Source organism: Ceratotherium simum, chromosome 9, assembly GCF_057802395.1.
Source record: "Ceratotherium simum simum isolate JZ-2026a chromosome 9, ASM5780239v1, whole genome shotgun sequence".
In the NCBI taxonomy this organism is placed as follows: Eukaryota; Metazoa; Chordata; class Mammalia; order Perissodactyla; family Rhinocerotidae; genus Ceratotherium; species Ceratotherium simum.
This window is the reverse complement of record NC_141908.1, coordinates 52,647,530-52,665,981: the sequence shown is the minus strand read 5'-3', so window position 1 is coordinate 52,665,981 and position 18,452 is coordinate 52,647,530. Positions and strand designations below refer to the sequence as shown.

At 37.0% G+C, this 18,452-nt stretch overlaps 1 protein-coding gene across 2 annotated transcripts in view; it reads right to left on the bottom strand.

The window, feature by feature from the left end:
- MAP3K20 (mitogen-activated protein kinase kinase kinase 20) overlaps positions 1–18,452 on the bottom strand; it is a 172,137-nt gene that overhangs the window by 45,283 nt on the left and 108,402 nt on the right. For both annotated transcript variants that reach the window (XM_087435401.1, XM_004426630.3), the window contains exons 9-11: positions 14,413–14,487; positions 9,567–9,673; positions 1,546–1,681 (exon numbers count right to left, since the gene is read on the bottom strand). In XM_087435401.1, coding sequence (XP_087291527.1) covers positions 1,546–1,681; positions 9,567–9,673; positions 14,413–14,487 — 318 coding nt within the window. The remainder of the gene's footprint in view (positions 1–1,545; positions 1,682–9,566; positions 9,674–14,412; positions 14,488–18,452) is intronic.

The window sequence follows — 18,452 nt, the reverse complement described above, 5'->3', positions numbered from 1 at the left end:
TTCCTCTCATCAGCTCTGTGTTCCCACGCAGACCCTTAGGGTAATGCTTTCTGAGTCTGCCTGTTGGAACTAATTCAACCAGAACAGGAAACTTCCCTCCACTTCTTTTTGGAGAGCCAAGTTAAATTCACTGAACTTATCAAATGTGGCACCTTTTTAATGTTCCATAACAGTCTTATGTATAGCAAGTCAGTTCTTCTTGGGGATTCCCCTGATAACCTAAGTCATTTTTTAAAAAGTTAAATCTAATCATAAACATCTAACTTCACCGTATCTTCCTTTTTTGGATATCAGGTTGCTTCTCCACATAAACTGGAAAAGGAGGCAAAACTATTTTATCCTTTAGACACTGGAAACTACTTTGCAATTGGGCATTGGCTGCACAGGGGAGATTAAGACTTTTAAAAATAGGAAAGCTTTTTTTTTTTTTTTAAAGATTTTATTTATTTATTTTTTCCCCCCAAAGCCCCAGTAGATAGTTGTATGTCATAGCTGCACATTCTTCTAGTTGCTGTATGTGGGACGCGGCCCCAGCATGGCCAGAGAAGCGGTGTGTTGGTGCGCGCCTGGGATCCGAACCCGGGCCGCCAGCAGCAGAGCGCACGCACTTAACCGCTAAGCCACGGGGCCGGCCCTAAAAATAGGAAAGCTTTTTGAGGATGACAAAGTATAATTGCCATAACAACTGTCAAAAATGAATTTAAAATATATAACAAGTTTACTTTTAATCTTACCATTACTTATGAGTTTAAAGCGGACAAATATTGCCCATTAAAAGCCCCAGAAAAACCAATGATAAATTTAAACTTAATTCTCAAAATGATAAATCATTTAAAATAGAGAAGAATGCTGAAATTTAATTAGACTTCAATATGTCACGTCAGCATATAAGCTCACGATAAGTGTATAAATAGAGAAGTCCTTAAAAATAATTTTTATTTTACTTTAAATACAACACATGGAAAAAAGCCAAGATATTTCCTAGGTGTAGTAAATATTGGAAGCTTGTCCCAAGAGAAGTCTTTTTCCAATCTTTCGCTGTCCATGATCATAACACTAAATTGAGTAAGGAATATTAATGCTTTACTTATATGTCATTAAGTTAGCTCTCTTTTAGAAGGAAAACTTGGTTAAGTTCTGACACGTCAAAGACTTTCTTAGCTAGCTGCCTTTGTGTTACATTTATTAATTACTGACGGACTCTAAGGAGTTAATCAGCATTTAGGCACATGTTCTGGGGTTCTAACAGATGATGTGCAAATAGATTGGATTTTATTTTTCTAATTCTAATATACAGACACACTGACAGAATAACAGTTTGTAGAGAAAGAACCAGAAATAGGATAAGCTTTTCTTCTAAATGTCTGGCATTTTGTTAATTGAAATGAGATGTGAGAACTACTTGAGTACATGCAGGCCCTTTAATACACAGGCTCAAGGCAGGCAGGGAGGGGTGGCGGCGGGAGGGAGGGGAGAGTCGCCATGCTGCCATGCTCAGCCCAGCCTTCTAAGTGGGGGATAGCTGGCCCCGCAGGGAACACTCACCGGGGTGTTGGACTGCTCCGTCAGCTTCTGCTCCCACATCTTCAGACGTCTTTCTCGTTCTTTGAGCTCCTGCTCTTTAAAGCTGAGATCCCGCTCCAGTTTCTTCAGCCTCTCGAGAGTTGCTTCAATTTCGCACCTGCACAGGGATAACTGGTTTAAGTCTCAACTTTGCTCAAAGGTATTAAATGTTTAGTGGTCCATCAGAATGCTAATCAAAGTAAAAGGCTAAAACTTGTGCTTTATTTAGTTTCCAGTTTTATGGAGATATGATTGATATTACATCACTGTATAAGTTTACGGCATATAGCACAATGGTTTGACTTACATATATTGTGAAATGATTACCACAATAGGTTTAGTTAACCTCCATCACCTCATATAGTTACAATAAAAAGAAAAAGCAAAAAAAGAATTTTTTTCCTTGTGATGAAAACTCTCAGGATTTACTCTCAACAACTTTCATATGTACCATACAGCAGTGTTAAGTACAGTCATTATGCTGTACATTACATCCCTAGTACTTTTTTATCTTGTAACTAGAAGTTTGTACCATTTAACCACCTTTCTCCTACCCCCCCCCTTCCACCCCAGGCTCTTGCCTATGGTAACCACAAATCTGATCTTTTTTTCTATAAGTTTGGTAAAACTTGTGCTTTTAAACCAAATGGTAAACTATCAGAGCATAAGAAATCTTTTATATCCTTCAAAATCAACAGGTAGTTTCCAGTTTGGAAAAATAAGCTCAAAATACTGCAACAAAGCACTGAAGAACCACTGGGGCAGAGCCTAAGCTGGTGTCCTGGTTTAGCCATTTAATAAATGCTTACATTCATCTAGCTCTTTACAGTTTACAAAGCACTGTTATATATTATTTCATCTTATTCTCATAACAGCCCCAAGAAACAGGTCCTAATTTCATACAGAGAGATGGGAAAATGATACTCAGGTAAGGTGATCAATATCACATCATTAGTAAATTGACGTTAGCCTATTCGCTGGCTAACTCAAACAATTGACTGATTCACCTGACTCAGTTTCCCTAATTGTACGTGGTGTTGGTTAATTACATCAGGGCTCCCCAACTTGCCTGATCCTAAAAATTACCTGGGCAGCTTGTCCAAAAAAATAACACAACAAAACACAGATTCCTTAAGAGCTCATGATTCAGCAGGGCTGGGGGGAGGTCTAGGAATTTCCATTATTTAATAAAAAACCCAGGTAATTTTTACAATCAGGCAAGTGTGGGAAATCCTGGGCCAGATGTACTCTAAGGTTTTTTTAACTCTAACAATTTTAAAAGAAATGTCCCTCCCTAGGCTCTATAGGCCAACCAACTTCACCACTTGGAACAACATGTCCAGTTACAGAAACCTGTCCTTTACAGAAACTGAAACTGGTAAGATGGCTAGGTGCAAACTGTTTTCTCTTTCGGGGGTGTCATACGTTTAGGTAAAGATTTATGCTCTGAGAGCTAGAAGTTCTTTCCCTTGAGTTTCTGAAGAGCCTATGAAAAAGCAACAGTAATGAGAGAAAGAAGGAGAGAAAGATAAGGAGAGGGAGGGAGGGAGGAAGACGAAGGAGGGAGAGCGCAAGGGAAGGAAGGGCTGGAAAAGACACAAAGAGTGAAGGAAGCAGAAGGAAGAGACTGGAAATCGGTGACTACTGTCGATTCGCTGTTGAGTACTGCCAACGGCTGCCTCCAGATGCCACTGAGACAAAGCTGCATTCCAGACCGTGTAATCCTGGTTGAGACCTTGACTACGGAAGGTAGGAGCCCCCAGATCTAAGTCAATGAATATATGTAACCAAAATCTGTCTTTTTATTTCCAGGGAAAATTAGATTGAGTGGACAGCTTATTCTAATGCCCTTGTAGATGAGAACTAAATGAAGGAAAACAAAAAGGTTCTGTGTATTAATTGGCAAAGCCCAACTCGGGGAACAGCCATTGAGGTGGGTCTGGATTTGGGCCCAACACTTTCCTTTTCTGGTTGTCTGAAAAGTACCTCAGAGCAAGGGGGGTAGCAATTAAACGTAAAAGCATCTGCTATCAACACTGTCCCTTTTACTGGTACCATTTGAAAATTATAAAACAATATAAATAAAGTCACACTATAGTCCCCCAAAAAAGGCACTAAATCAGCAATCTTTCAGAATTATGACTGTATCCAAATGAATAAAATCCAAATTTTATTCCCAATATATTTTTTTAATTTTTTATTTATTTTTTTCCCCCAAAGCCCCAGTAGATAGTTGTATGTCATAGCTGCACATCCTTCTAGTTGCTGTATGTGGGACGCGGCCTCAGCATGGCCGGAGAAGCGGTGCGTTGGTGCACGCCCGGGATCCGAACCCGGGCCGCCAGGAGCAGAGCACGCACTTAACGGCTAAGCCACGGGGCCGGCCCATATTCCCAATATTTCTGACAAAAATATTATGCCCATTCATAAATAAGTTTGTTTTTATTTTTCAAATGGAGGATTGAGGAAAAAAATTAATGTGGAAAACCTTAGGTTAAACTTTTGTAACAAAAAAGAAAGACTGAGGCTTCTTCAGTAAGTGAGAGGGTCAGAGGGTGACAAGGAAGCCGCAGAGCTGGGCACACTCAGTGGCCAGATGGCAGTGGCCTGGGCTGTTGTCTCTGCAGTGCTTCTGCCAAGCCAGTCCCAGCTCTCCTGTCAAGGAGACAGATCTCACTGATGTTCCTTCTGTTCAGGGTAAATGGCCAACACATTCGATTTCACTTGTAATTTAAGCCCAGGATTCATCTCAAGTTCCAGCTCTGGGAGCCCACTGTGAGTTTGAGCCCTTCTGAAAAACAGATCAACAGCTAAGGAAGCTGAAAGCCGACACTGGAAAACAAACACTGACTGAGTGAATAGGCTTCCTCAATCTGTCTCCTCAGGCCCCGCTTCCCAGCGCTGCTCCCCCAGACGTCCGGGATCCGACAGCAGTGGTGGAGGTTATGCCATGAGAGAGTCCCCAAACCGGAGGGCAGCATAAAGACAGCTGCTCCCCTGGCTGTCCCCTTTGTTGCTGCGTTGTTCTGCGTTAAATGCATCTGTTGATGCACTTATATAACTTTCCTGTTCTAAAAATATAGTTTAAGTGTTTTAGTTGAGGAAAATTATGGTTTTTCTCCTAAACCAAATGCAACTAAGGTTGACTTCATCTAGCATCAGTTTTCCATATGCCCAAAACAGGCAGTGAACTGTAATTATCTTCTTTTATTAAAAATTTACTTTGAAATAAAAGGTCAATTTGTCAAAACAGCTGTATTATATATATTACATGGTAAATATATAAGATGTAATATTAAATTTAGTGTTATGTATTAAATGACTTGTGCTAACATGCAAATGGCAAAGATTAAGTTTTTTTTACTCTCTGTGTTTTGTTTTTAAGGTGTGCCACGTGAGAGTATTTTGATCACCAAGGAAGACACAACCACCTGAGTGTTTTGCCAAGAGACACAGGTCTGAACGCTCCATCACAGTGCCATGTACAGGGCTCACTCAGAGCAGGGTACCATGGGGCTGTAGACAATCCCATGGGGTAAGGGAAGCTGCAAACATGACCAACATTTTCTGTTTTCATGCTCATTGCCATTATTGCTAATAAGTCAACAGGAGGAGAGACAAGCTGAAGATGTGATGAACAAGGAAATGTGTGACTCTCAATTTCTTTCTTATCATTTATTAGGGCAAAGGAAAGAACACAGTTTATGTGGTTTTTAATAACCTAGTTTTAAAAAGAATTTTCAGAATAATCATTAATATTCTGAAACTAGATGTTCCACCTGGTCTTGTGTGGAGGAAGCTCTACCAGAAAACAGGCATTTGGCAGAAACACCGGAGCAGGACTGGAATCACACTTCACTGCGACTCGAATTTACTACATACACTTGGGACTCTAGTCACACGGTCTCAGACGCCAGGGAGAAGTCGGGGGAAGAGAGGGTTAGTCCGAATGTGTTGCCCTTTGAAATGTCCAGGTGCTCTGACAGAACGTTTAATTCCTTTCGGCACTTGGTATACTGAGTGAGACAGCTGTTTTCCCTTAATCATAACCTAAAACGACGATGCCCTGTAATGTTTCTCTTCGCTAAAAAGGAATCTAGTCAAGTGAGCACTGCATGCTAATAAGTGGATGGCATGACACTGTGACACTGGCCACAAGTCCAGGAACAGCACTGCACAGTGTGTGTGCCACAGCAGGCCTGTGGGATGGGACCACCTGGTTTCCCTGCTGGCTCTATTAAGGTATGATCTTGGGCAGGTTACCCAACCGGTCCAGGCCTTGGTTTTCACATCTGTGATATAAATTAGGATTGCTATGTGGATTAAAAGAGAGAATCCAAATAAAAGCACAGGCATCTGGTACGAAAGTAATGCATGACAGTTGTGTACTATTGTTATTCTAATTAATACTATTCCCCATGTTTTTAACCAAGTGCCAAGTTCAGTTAAAACAGTTCTGCTGCTTTTCAAACTGCTTTAGTGGTTCAGGTAAAGATCCGTACTCTCTCTCCAGCTCTCAGGATTAACTAGTTCCTGCAAGAGCCAATGAGGTAGCCCCCTAGGCAACTATGTAACTTTTACTAAAATACATTAATGTAGTACCAATATTATTCCCCGCATATTTTCATCTTGAAGCATTTTAAAAATTATTCAATTAATCCAGGTTTATTGTAGAAAATAAAGATACAAAAATATAAAACACAATAATCTTATTACCCAATGATAACAATGAATTTTTGGCACTTTTCTCTATGTACACATACATATACACATAAATGTTTGTTTTACAAAAAATGGAATCATTCTAAACACACTGGACTGTAGCCTCTGTTTTTAAATCATTTATCAGATCTGTATTATGAACGGTTCCATACGATTCTGTGTATGGAGATATTTTTTTAAAACCACAAAAAAAGAAAACCAAATAAAAACCAAAAATAAATCTCCTTTCATTCCACTTTATGCCGTTTCCAGTTTTACAATTCTAAATAATGCTGTGATAAACAAGTGTTCATACATTCTTTCACAACCTTCTTATTGATTTTTTTTAGGAATAACGTGGTAGTGGTAGAGGTGTCTGATCTATACTGCCAAACTGTCCTCCAGAAAGCTAGTATTTTCCCACCAGCGATGTGTCAGAAAGTTTATAACACTGGAAATTTTCATAATATACGTTTTTGCCAATCTGATAAATGAATTATATTCCCTTATATTTGATTGCTAAGTGAGGCTGAATGTTTTTCATATGTTTATTGGCCATTTGATTTCTCCTTTTGTGAAATGCCTTTTAATGTCCTTTAGTATGATATTTTAATTAAAATGGTATTTTAAAGATGGTAAATCTTTGTCTATCACCATGGTTTTCAAAGTGTGGTCTGGGGACCCATGAGAGCTTCAAAGTATTCCAGAGGTTAAGCTGGTTTTCAGAATAACATTAAGACATGATTTGCCTTTCCTATTCTCATTCTGTCATTATTGTAAAACACCAGCCTTCCCAGAGGCTTCATGACATGATAGTGCCATAGGCTGAATGCAGAAGCACGATTTATTATTGTTTTTTTAATGAATAAATAAATACATATTTAAATTTGTTCTCAGTTCTAATTTTGAATGTGATAAATATTGACAGATGTAGGTCATTAAACAATAGTTTGGAGTCCTCAATAATTTTTCAGAGTGTACTGGAGTTCTGAGATCAAAAACTTTTAAAACTGCTGATCTATCATACAGGGGGACAAAAAGTTCTAACAGTATGGCATTTGTTTTGGAAATTTATTTATGAGGGGTATTGCTTTTGGCTATATGGAGGTTTTACATTTTTATATAGAAAACTTATCAACTTTTCCCATTTCCTGATTTTGTTGACATATTTTAAAAGACTCCCTATCTCAAGGGTATTATTAGTAGTGTTAAAATCCTACTAATCCTTTGGATAACAGATCAAACAACATTTCCTCAGGGAGTCCTTTTATTATGTCCTCAGATGAGATTAGATTTCATGGTTTCATACTCTCAGATGTCTAGTACTTCTCTGTCATAATACTTATCAAATAATAATGAAATAGTTATTTGCATATTTATATTTAGTAGTTTAATACTGGACACTCCATGTGAAGTAGGACTGTTCTGCTCATCACCACACCCCAATACCTAGAAGGGCACCTTGCCCCAGCAGAGGTTCAATGAGTATCTGAATGAACGAATGTAAGAAGCACATTTGTCATGCAAACACATTAACTTACATATTTATATTCTCTTGTGCGATATCATATTGTCTTTTTATATTATTACCACCATGGTATTTCCTTGCCCAAATATTTATTGATATCGAGCAATTGCTGTGTTTAAGGTGCATACTAGATGCTGTAGGTACAGTGATTAAAAAAAAGGGATTATCTGACCCTCTTACATTTTAACCAGTGAGACACACATTAAACAACAAACTGCAGAATTACTTATTAATTCCAATAGCACATAAAATGGAACTTCACCTCGTCTGGGGCCAGGAAACACTTACTTGAAGACATGTTATTTCAGCTGCTATCTGAATAACAAATAGTTGGGTGTGGGTGTCAGGGGTGGTGCCCTGCTGAAATGGGATGAGTTTTTTTTTTTTTTTTTTTTTTTTTAGATTTTATTTATTTTTTGCCCCCAAAGCCCCAGTAGATAGTTGTATGTCACAGCTGCACATCCTTCTAGTTGCTGTATGTGGGACTCGGCCTCAGGCTGGACAGAGAAGTGGTGCCTCGATGCGCACCCGGGATCCGAACCCGGGCCGCCAGCATCGCAGCGCGTGCACTTAACCACCAAGCCACAGGGCCGGCCCTGGGATGAGTTTTAAACAGAAGAAACTACATTTGCAAGGACTCTGAATGGGGAAGAAATATGCATCTGTTGAGGGACTGAAAGCCAGAAATGAAGGAGCAGAATGATGCTCTTAAGATGTACAGAGGGTCTCATGAATCTTGTTAAGTATTTTGGCCTTTGTCTTTGAGTAATGAGAACCCCTTAAATGGATTTTAAAGGGGAGTGATCTGATTAGATTTGTGATCTCTTACTGTGGGAAACAAATATTACTTACATATTTTGTTTTCTATTACTTCAGCCCAGAACAAAGTCTCTCGTACCTAGACTCGAGCAGACAGTATTACTTTTGTATCCTTAAATAAAAATTCACTTAACTCCTGGCCCTAGATAGAGATTTCAAAAGAATAAAAATAAATAAGGTGATTGTAAAACACCAATCAACCAGAAAGCCCAAAGCAATGTCTACAGGAGTGAACAACTCTGTCGTTTTCAAAGTGCATGCAGTATTCATTTGGCATCAGCAGGTGGCGTAAGGCGTCATGTTACTGCCCTGCTATCAGGAGGAGAGATGAAGTTACCGAAATCTCTGCTGAGTCAGGGAGGAATCATGTCAGCTCCCAAACATGCTATTTATATTCGTGCATCATGTGACCTGGCTCAAATGTCTCATCCCGGGCTGGCTTCTTCCACTCACACAATACAATTTTCTCATTACTAAATTTGTTTTGCATTTGACAAAATTTAATAGATTTATAACATCAAAAGTTTTCTTTAAAAAGTGCTTTAATAGTCTCCCTACCTCCCCATCAACAGATACAGTGCTCTGCAAACTTCTAGGCAAACAGTATTTTTATTTCTCCCCAGACAGAGGCCAAAGCTTCCTAACACAGAGTGTACGCAGAGAAATGTCTGGTAACTGTCTTTTGTCTCAGAAGATAACGATTTCAATATTCTTTCCAAATACTTAGACATATGATAAAACAACAAGCTTCAAGAAACACTGTTTTTTGCTTACATATGAAATGGAGGACTTATTAGATCTCCAAAAATTTTTAACACACAAAAACAAAAAAAAAGCCCCAATTTCTAAGCCATGAACCAGGACTGTCATCAAGTTCTCTGGTTCTCTTCTTTGCTGAAGCTAGTCATGGTCCTTTAAAGCCAGAGGATATGACTCCGGGACGAGGCCTACCTACCTCCACTCTGCCTTGTTGTGCAAGAAGGAGTTACACTGGTCAGAAAGTTTAGTATCATTTGACATAGACTCCAGAATTGAAATGATTTGCTTGAAAGATGGCCGTTTCTGAAGAAGAGAAAATACATAATCACTCGTTGGGACTTAAGAAAGTAGATCTTTAAGAGAAAATCCACAAGCATAGTAATAAACTCAATTCACCATAACAAAATAAAATGTGATGTAATGTCCTAATTTAGTTATTTTATAACTGTCAGACCGTTCAGGTTTAGGGAATCGTATTTTGTATTTTCAATCAATTATTCGTAAGAATAGACTGAGATGTCATTTTTCTATCGTGTGGCCTAAGGTTGGAATAATTACAGTTTTTCTCTAGGTAAGGAAAGTACTAATTCTGTCTTTTGGGTATGGTTAAGGACCCCTAAAAGGCAAAAGTTAAGTCCTTTAAAAATCTATCTCTGTGATAAAGCAAGTATAGTAAAAGTTAATGGCAGAGCTGGGTGGTAGGTTTACCAGTGTTCACTGTAAAATTCTTTCAACTTTTCTGTATGTTTGAAAATTTTTATAACAAAATGTTGGGGGTAAGTCTACTTATCAATCTATCAGCAATCTAAACTAATTGCTCAGAGAAACAATCCCCAATTTTAAAGCCATCATAACTTCATTGTTCTCCATGTTTATTCCACATTATAACTAGCTTTGGTGCTGGGAAACTCTTAAGGTTCTGTTTAGCAGAAATTGAAAAAGGACTGGTTAGGATGTATTTCTTTACGCAGCAGTATCTACACTAGTCTATCTCTTTAAACTCTAGCCAAGGTTGAGACAAAAGGTTAAAACAGAATGGAGAAAGATAATAAAAGGATGATGCACATTCTCTCTTCATCATGCCTCATAATTATACATTTCTGAGCAAATTACGGTTGCAGCAATTAAAACATGCATTTTAATTTGGAAGCAAAAAAATCAAGAAGGAACAATGCTGAGGTGGTTTGCTCTCAGGACTTGAGTGCTTCCTACATTAAGAAAGGCAATTTTTCCATTTCTCAGGAATATAAAACTGGGCTATTTATTCTGAGTTCTGTCATTACTGTCATTACACCTCTTTTAAGGGTGTGTGTTTGTGTTTTAAGAAGAGGGCACAAGTAGCTAAATGTCACTGATGTACAGTATGCTTTCTAATCAGCAAAGAAGAAAAGGCCTTAAGTAGGAAATCTGAAAAATTCTTTTGACTCTGTTTCCATTTTAATTTCTCCCATCATGTGTCAGGTTGCAAAAGGAAAAATGTTTTGATTGTTTTCACAGGAACTAATTATATAATAAATATAGGATTTTCATTTTGCATGGAAAAACAGCAGGAGGAGCTTATTAATTTTTAAAGAATAATATTTTTCCCACATTTAGTCATCCTTGAAACAAAGGTGGAATTCTTTTGCAATTGGATGACAAGTATCCCTGGAAAAGTCTTAAATTTATAGTTAGAATATGCTCTCAGATGGAAATTATCAAAGTGAACATTTAAAAAGCGATAACAATGCAGAATTTTGTGTTAATAATATTTTATGAGTATTCTGGTTACACAATACAAGATTTGGTTTAGGATCTTATGTAAGTTCCTCTGAAGGGACTTAGGTTCCTTTTGGTCTGATGACACTTTGCTTACTGACAAAGTCACAACTAGGACCATTTATTAAGCATCTACATACAGTATTTCTTTGTTATCTTCATTTTATAGGTAAGGAAAATCAGTCTCAGAAAAGTATATATTGCCCAGCATCACACAGGAAGCAAGTTACAGAAACAGCGGCCATGCTCTTAAACCCTTCCTAATGTTTTATCATGTGAGGGTATGATATTACTTCCTATCAAACTCAGGGCTTTATTATTTTTTCCTTATTTAGAAATGTCACTTTAGAACTTGAACCAATACCCATCTTTACTTCCTTTTCTTCAATAAAATATTTTGAGCACCTGGGGTTGCCAGTGGAATGATCTGACATTTACTTACTATCAGCTTTCTCTTGTATCCATTACCCCTCCTCACTGCAAAAGAACATATTTCTATAGGTGAGCTGAATATTTTAATCTATGTGTTAATGCTCTAAATAAACTCTAAGGGCTGAAAAAAAAGAAATAAAATGTATTAACCACCTGTTGCTCTCTATGTGCATAGGACTGGCTACTTCAGTCCACAACAAATTGGGCATCTGCTTACTAAATTTATGTAAAAGGTGCTCTAGGGAAACACATCTAAAACTAGCTCTGTTCCCTGAGAGAGCCTGCAATCCATCTAGGAAGAAAAGATATTTTAAAAAATACAACAGTACAAGGTAAGGAATAGCCCAGATTGTGGTTTAGGGAAAGGAGTACTAAGTGTGGGCTGGGGTAACAGAGTGACCAGGGAAGGCTTGAGGACGAAGTAATCAGGGGAGAGAGGAGAGAAGGAAGAGGGCGTGTTCAGGGAATGAAGTGTGTAAAGTGTGTCTAGAGATCAGCAGTGAGAGCCGGAATGGGGGCTGTGGCTGGGTGGACAGTCAAATTGAATACAGGGGCACGTGTTAGTTGCATCAGAATAAACGCCATGAATTTAGGAAATAAAAATCAATCTTAAAACTTTCTTTATACTTCACCTGGCTAGAACACAAGTTTCCCCTGGTCCTAAAGAAGGGTCACCTTATTACATGTTAAAGACATGCCACCTTCATGGCATCATCACTGGGCCTAATGTCCTTGTTGTGTTAGATGTGTACACTATCATTTAATTAAGGCACCATAAATGTATATTCTTAGAATTTTAATTAACGTGGTACAGTTTCCAATTAAGAATTCAAAACCTGCTTTGCATACTGAAATATAATTACAATTATAGAGATCTAGTTGCGTTAATCTAATTCAATGCAAATAATTTCAGGTGAAATTTCTATTTAAGTATCAGAGAGAAAAATATTGCCAAATTACTATATATGCCACAATGGACATATAACTGGCAGAAAGAGTATGGAAAGGGTAGTATGATACCATTTTAACAGTATAAAATAAATGCTCCAGAGCAAGCTTGCAGATAGCCACTTATAGTTTCTACTGGATTAGTCACAAAGTGCATGCGTTTCACTTAATGCTTAAAAATCCCCATATTTTGCAAAATCACACACTAAAATTATAGGGCCTAAACAGGGGCAGGGCAGACCATTCAAAACCTATGCAACTTTGTTACAGAATACTAATAACACCAATAATAATCCTAAATAAAAATATTAACACAGTTTAAAACAATGTTAAATTCTTTAATAAAAAACAATACTAAGTAAATATAGGACTCTCCTTTAAAAAGAGGTGAAGGTAGTTAGATGAACATGAGTGAAAGCAAAGATTGAGGCTGCTAGTTATCAGGGCAAAAGTGAACCGCACAAGGCTGGGGAGAACCAACAATAAACTCTGCCGAAACAAAGCACTGGCCAGCCTAGCCAAGAGGGAGCACGCGGGTGGAGGGGTCTCACAGCTCCATGTCCCTTGCTGCACTCCTGGGCACACTACTGTACTTGGTGTACAGCTGTCCTCACTTAGTGGTGTGGAAGGATGTGCCAGGAAACATTATGCATAATTCAGTGTGAATTCTGTGTTATATTAACACAATTCCCATACTCACCAATTGTTTATGAGTTATTCCCACTAGAGAAACATGTTGTAGAAAGACAGACTATATGTTATCATCATTCATTCTTCTTTGGGCTCAGACTGGAACTGGGCTTAAATTAAGGAAGAAATTCCATTCTTAAGTCTTTCTTTTCAGATCTCTATTTAAAAGGTGAGTTTGCAATCCATCGATTTCCATGAAAAACTGGACAAGTTGGAACTGTAAAATTTTAGTTCTTTTTTTGAGTGTATCTCTCTTATTCTAACGTTTAATCTGAGGATGTTTATTTTTTACCTTTTTATTATGGAAAATTCCAAAGATACACAAAAGAACCTCCATATACTAATCACTCAGCTTCAAAAACTATCATGGCCCATCTTGTCTATCCATCATCCAATTCCTTTCACTTTATTTTAAAGCACATCCAAGACTTGCCTATCATTTCATCTATAAATATTTCCATGTGTATGTGCGAGTCTTAAAACGATCTTTGCAGGGAAAGGAAATGGGCCATTCATGCTCGAATGTGATAACCACATGAAAGCCTAAAATCTGGAATTTCTCCAATTCTATTGTGATAGCTTAAAAAAACATCACTGAAAGTGGACAGGGAGAACATAGCAAGATTCTCCAGAAGTGCTGCTTTTGCCTGGTCTCTGCTCAGAAAGGCAATATAGTGTAGTGGTTAAGATACCACTAAGATACGCATAGGGATGCGTGTCAGACTGCTTGGGTTCATTCTCCAGCCCCACTGCTTACTAGCTGTGTGGCCTTGAGCTCATTATTTAACTTCTGTGTGCCTGGTTCTTCATCTGTAAAATGAGGATAATAACAATACCTATTTCACAGAGATGGTCTGAGGAATAAATGAGATAGTATACATCAAGTGCTTGGAACAGTGCCTGGCATATAATAAGCACTGTGTGCTAGCCATTTTTATAACATGGAAGTGCAATAGTTATTATTAAAGATGAAAAACAAAGGAATAAAATTCTTTTTATGGAATCAAGAATGCCAGAGTGCTGTAAGAAAGAGCCAATAATGAGTTCCTAGGGATCAAGATAAGCAGATGTCAACAGTCAATCTGGGGCTCACAGGAGGAGCAACCCAGCTTTGCTCTGTAATGAATTTTATTACCCCAAGGATTAAAAACTCAAAGCCAAACAAACAAGTGAAATTTCAGAATTCTAACGACAACAAAAACATATATCTATACCTTGGCATCAGCTTCCCAACACTGACGTAACAGTTCAGCAAAACTTCTGGGGCAACTGCTTGGAATGGTTAATCTCTACAACAGAGAAAGAAGTCAGGAACCAAAACAAAACAAAACGCAAGGATTTACTCGTGAAGGTAAGCAAATACTAATTGAAAAGTCATTAAAGCGTTAATTTAAGAGCATCAACAAGACAAATTTAAAGCTTCCATTGATTAATATGTGACAGGTGAGAATTTATGTTTAGATTCATAATATTTAATCTCTAAAGACACGTATACTTTTCTTCCAAAGAGGAATCATAGTGGATGGAGAAATCAGGTTCAGCACAACAACAAATGCAACAAGACATAGAATCAAGTCTAAAAGAAACTTGATTGCTTTTAGGCAAGAGGGGCAAGTTGGAACTTAAATACTAAATCTAAAACCACAAATCTATCACTGTACTTTTATAGGCAACTCTGAAATATGCAAACAGGCTGGGCAACTAGGAAAGGAGTTCAGCATTGGCAGCAGGTGTACAACTCTGAAAACTTCTTCAGCACAGACCATCAGAAAGATAATTTTAAAGGATTGTGTGTTTTCTCATTGGCAAAGAAGACATTCTGAATGTATGACTCATATGGCTTAGTTCTGGTGAAACTCGTCAACTGTAAGGACTTGATACAACAAAGATTATAATGTGACGATCAGTCCTGTTCTAACATTCTACAGTAGTGGTTCTCACAGAACACAGGATGCCCCCGGGGGCTGCTCAGAAATGTAAGGAGGCATTTGTGTTTGTTTTAAAGACTGGAGGGTTGCACCTGGAGCAGGGCAAGAATGCTAGACATCCTTCAATATATCAGAAAGCCCTGATTAAGAACTCTGTCATATTCCACCAAACTTGAAATGCTCCATGTGCATTCACGTAAGTAAAACAAGCAAACAATGAGGTTTATAATTTTCTGAGCCTAGAATCTAACTCTGATTTATAAATAAACACAAAGTATTTTTTGAATAGTTTTAAAATGCACTGAACTTTCTAAGAATGCAAATACCAAATAAAATAAATCAAGGGCAGATTGACTTTTGCATTATTCATAACCTTACCAAGATTTTTGGAAAATGTCACCTACAACAGTGCTGCCCTTGGTACTGGAATCATCACTACAACCCAGTTCTACTCTGCATTTGTAGCTGTTGAATTCCATTTATAAATAGGTGCAAGCATCTACAACTGTTCCATTATCTCCTCTACTGTGGTCATGCTGAGCATTTATACATTGCAGTACATATTTCATTTATTTCTTCTTTATGTTACAGTTAGAGCATTATGTTGACTTAAAATATAATGTGTGTAGGTAGGTTATACTACCTCTGAATTTCATTTCAGGGAGGAAGAGGGCGAGTCAACACACTTATAAAAAGAGCACTGGATGTGATAGAGTTGAAAACCCCGATACTTAGAAGGACTACGAAGATTTATTCCACAGTACTGTTTGCCAAAGAAGTTTTGCAAAGAAAAAGCTTAAAGCTTAACTTAGTTGGATTTGGGGGAGGCTATGTGTAAAACTAGAAAAATAGTTGCCTTGGCAAGAAAACAATCTATATTTGGAATTACAAATAACTCTAAAATCAAAATAAACTAAAATAAATAAAACTTTAAAACAAAGTAAAAAAATAAAACAATCCTCTTCAAGTTAGAGGCTATGCTAAGCATTTTTTAACTTCTAGTCTTGTGATTTCATAGAATAGAACAAGATGTAGTAAACTGTACTATTATTTTACTGTAATGTAAGCTGGAAACCTTTTGATAAAGATCAAAAGGAAAATTAGGTGTTTACTTTTTTAAAAAACATACACAATGGCTGGGGTGGCAACTAATAAAAACAGACAGTAATTGCAATTATGCAACTGAATGCATTCCATGTATAATGAAAAATAATTTTTCATAAAAGGTAACATTTTCAATATAACTTTATCTCAACAGTTTTCCAAGAACTGAAATGTGAACTGGATCAATATGGATGTTGATCTTTTCTATCATCTTTTCTTACAGACAAACTTTTTAGATATCACTTCTGAGACATTATAAAAGGAGACAAAATTATTTTAAATTATCTGAAGTGGTCAAATATCAGCTAAATCTAGACTCAGACACCTTATTTAAGGGATTATTTTGGTACATTAAAAAGTACTTTAAAAGAGAATCCAAAATATTGTCCCGATTACATAGCTGTGGGCATTCCTAATGGCATTAAAACATTCTGAAACAACCAGATATTGGCACCAGGTTTGCACACTACTTAAAACTTAAGTATTTTAAAATAAAACAGTTTAAAATTTAAAATTAAAATATTTCACAACCACTAAATTAGGCATGACATTTTTTAAAGACCATATTCTTTCTTGCACCATTTTCTACATAAGATGCAAAAATTATTTTTTAAGTCAAGTTTATTATCTTTTTCTAAAGTATAGTCAAGAACAATGGATTAAGTTTTTTGAGGCTTTCTATGTTAATCAAGAATACCAGTTTTGCTACTTAGAACAAAACACATTTTGTACAAGAATCTAAGTATTTATAAAGACAGAAATTACGCTGCCAGAACATTCTGAATGAGCACTAATTGAGTTTTATGGAAATTACAAAGGCAAAAATACATGCATGTAAGATTTAAAAAATTTATTGGTAATGCCCTCTTAATTTCATGCCTTCTATAAGGGTTCATTGTTTGCTTTGTAAAGTTTAACAGTGCTTTATTGCTCTAGTTTTAATAGGATTTAATATTAGGAAAAATTATTGTTTGAAGGCCTTATTTCATTATTAAAAGTTTAGAAGCAAAGACCTTCAAATATAATTTTCAGAAAATATTGATCTTCCTCTAGATGCAAAAAGCAATAATAGGGGCCAGCCCCATGGTGTAGTGGTTAAGCTTGGCGCACTCTGCTTTGGCAGCCCGGGTTCATGGGTTCGGATCCCAGCACAGCCCTACACTACTCGTCAGCCATGCTGTGGTGGCAACCCACATACAAAATAGAGGAAGACTGGCACAGATGTTAGCTCAGGGTGAATCTTCCTGAACAACAACAACAAAAAGCAATCCTACCTGGTGAAAGTGAATAAGGTCTAGAGTCTAGTTAAGAGTAATGTATCAATGTCAATTTTCTGTTATTATACCATACCTATGTCTCACCAGTGGGGGAAGCTGGGTGAAGGGTACACAGAATTCTTTGTAATATTTTTGCAACTTGCTGTGAGTCCATAATTATTTCAGGATAAAAAGTTAAAAAGAAAAGATAATGCTAATATTTGGATATAGGTGCATTCTAGGGTGACTAGCTCACATTTAAAATGTCTCCCTCAAAGTTTAAACACATCTTTCATTATTTAAATGAGGCCTGTTAAAAAAAATACAGCTTTCTCTTTTTAACTCAATAACCCAAGGTATTCCAAAGTAAAAATAAATAAAATAAAATAATTAGAAGTTGAAGGGGTTTTATAAATTATATTTAAGCCAAAGTACCAATTTTATTAGGAAATGAAATAAATTCTTGGGAATTATTTAACGCTACATCAACAGAATTTGCTTTGGTAATAGTACTTCCATTTATGAGGTGAAATGAAGACACCTTCTTGAATGAAGACAATGGAAACTACATTTAAACTTAATTTCCATATTGTTGACAAATATTGTGCAGAATAAGAATAGACAGATAAATATCCTTGTAGTACCCAATTTTCCTTAAATTCATTAAAAAGTTGAGAAAATTTATTTCACCATGTGGGTTTCTTTCAACTTACTATCATATTTCATAGATACAGTATTGGAGGTATTTGAGTAGTCTCCATCAGTTATTAGCTGATCATCAGATCACACCATGGATAAAAGAGCACTCTCTACTGTAGGGGATGCCTGGGGAGAAAGGGGGAGATAGACTCCTCATGCACATATTGAGGAGGTTCTGAAGGCTATTTATGGGTGACTCCCAAATCTCAAGTCAACTATCCAAAGGCAGTTTTTAAATTCATTTTTCTCTTCAGTTTTAAAAATCCT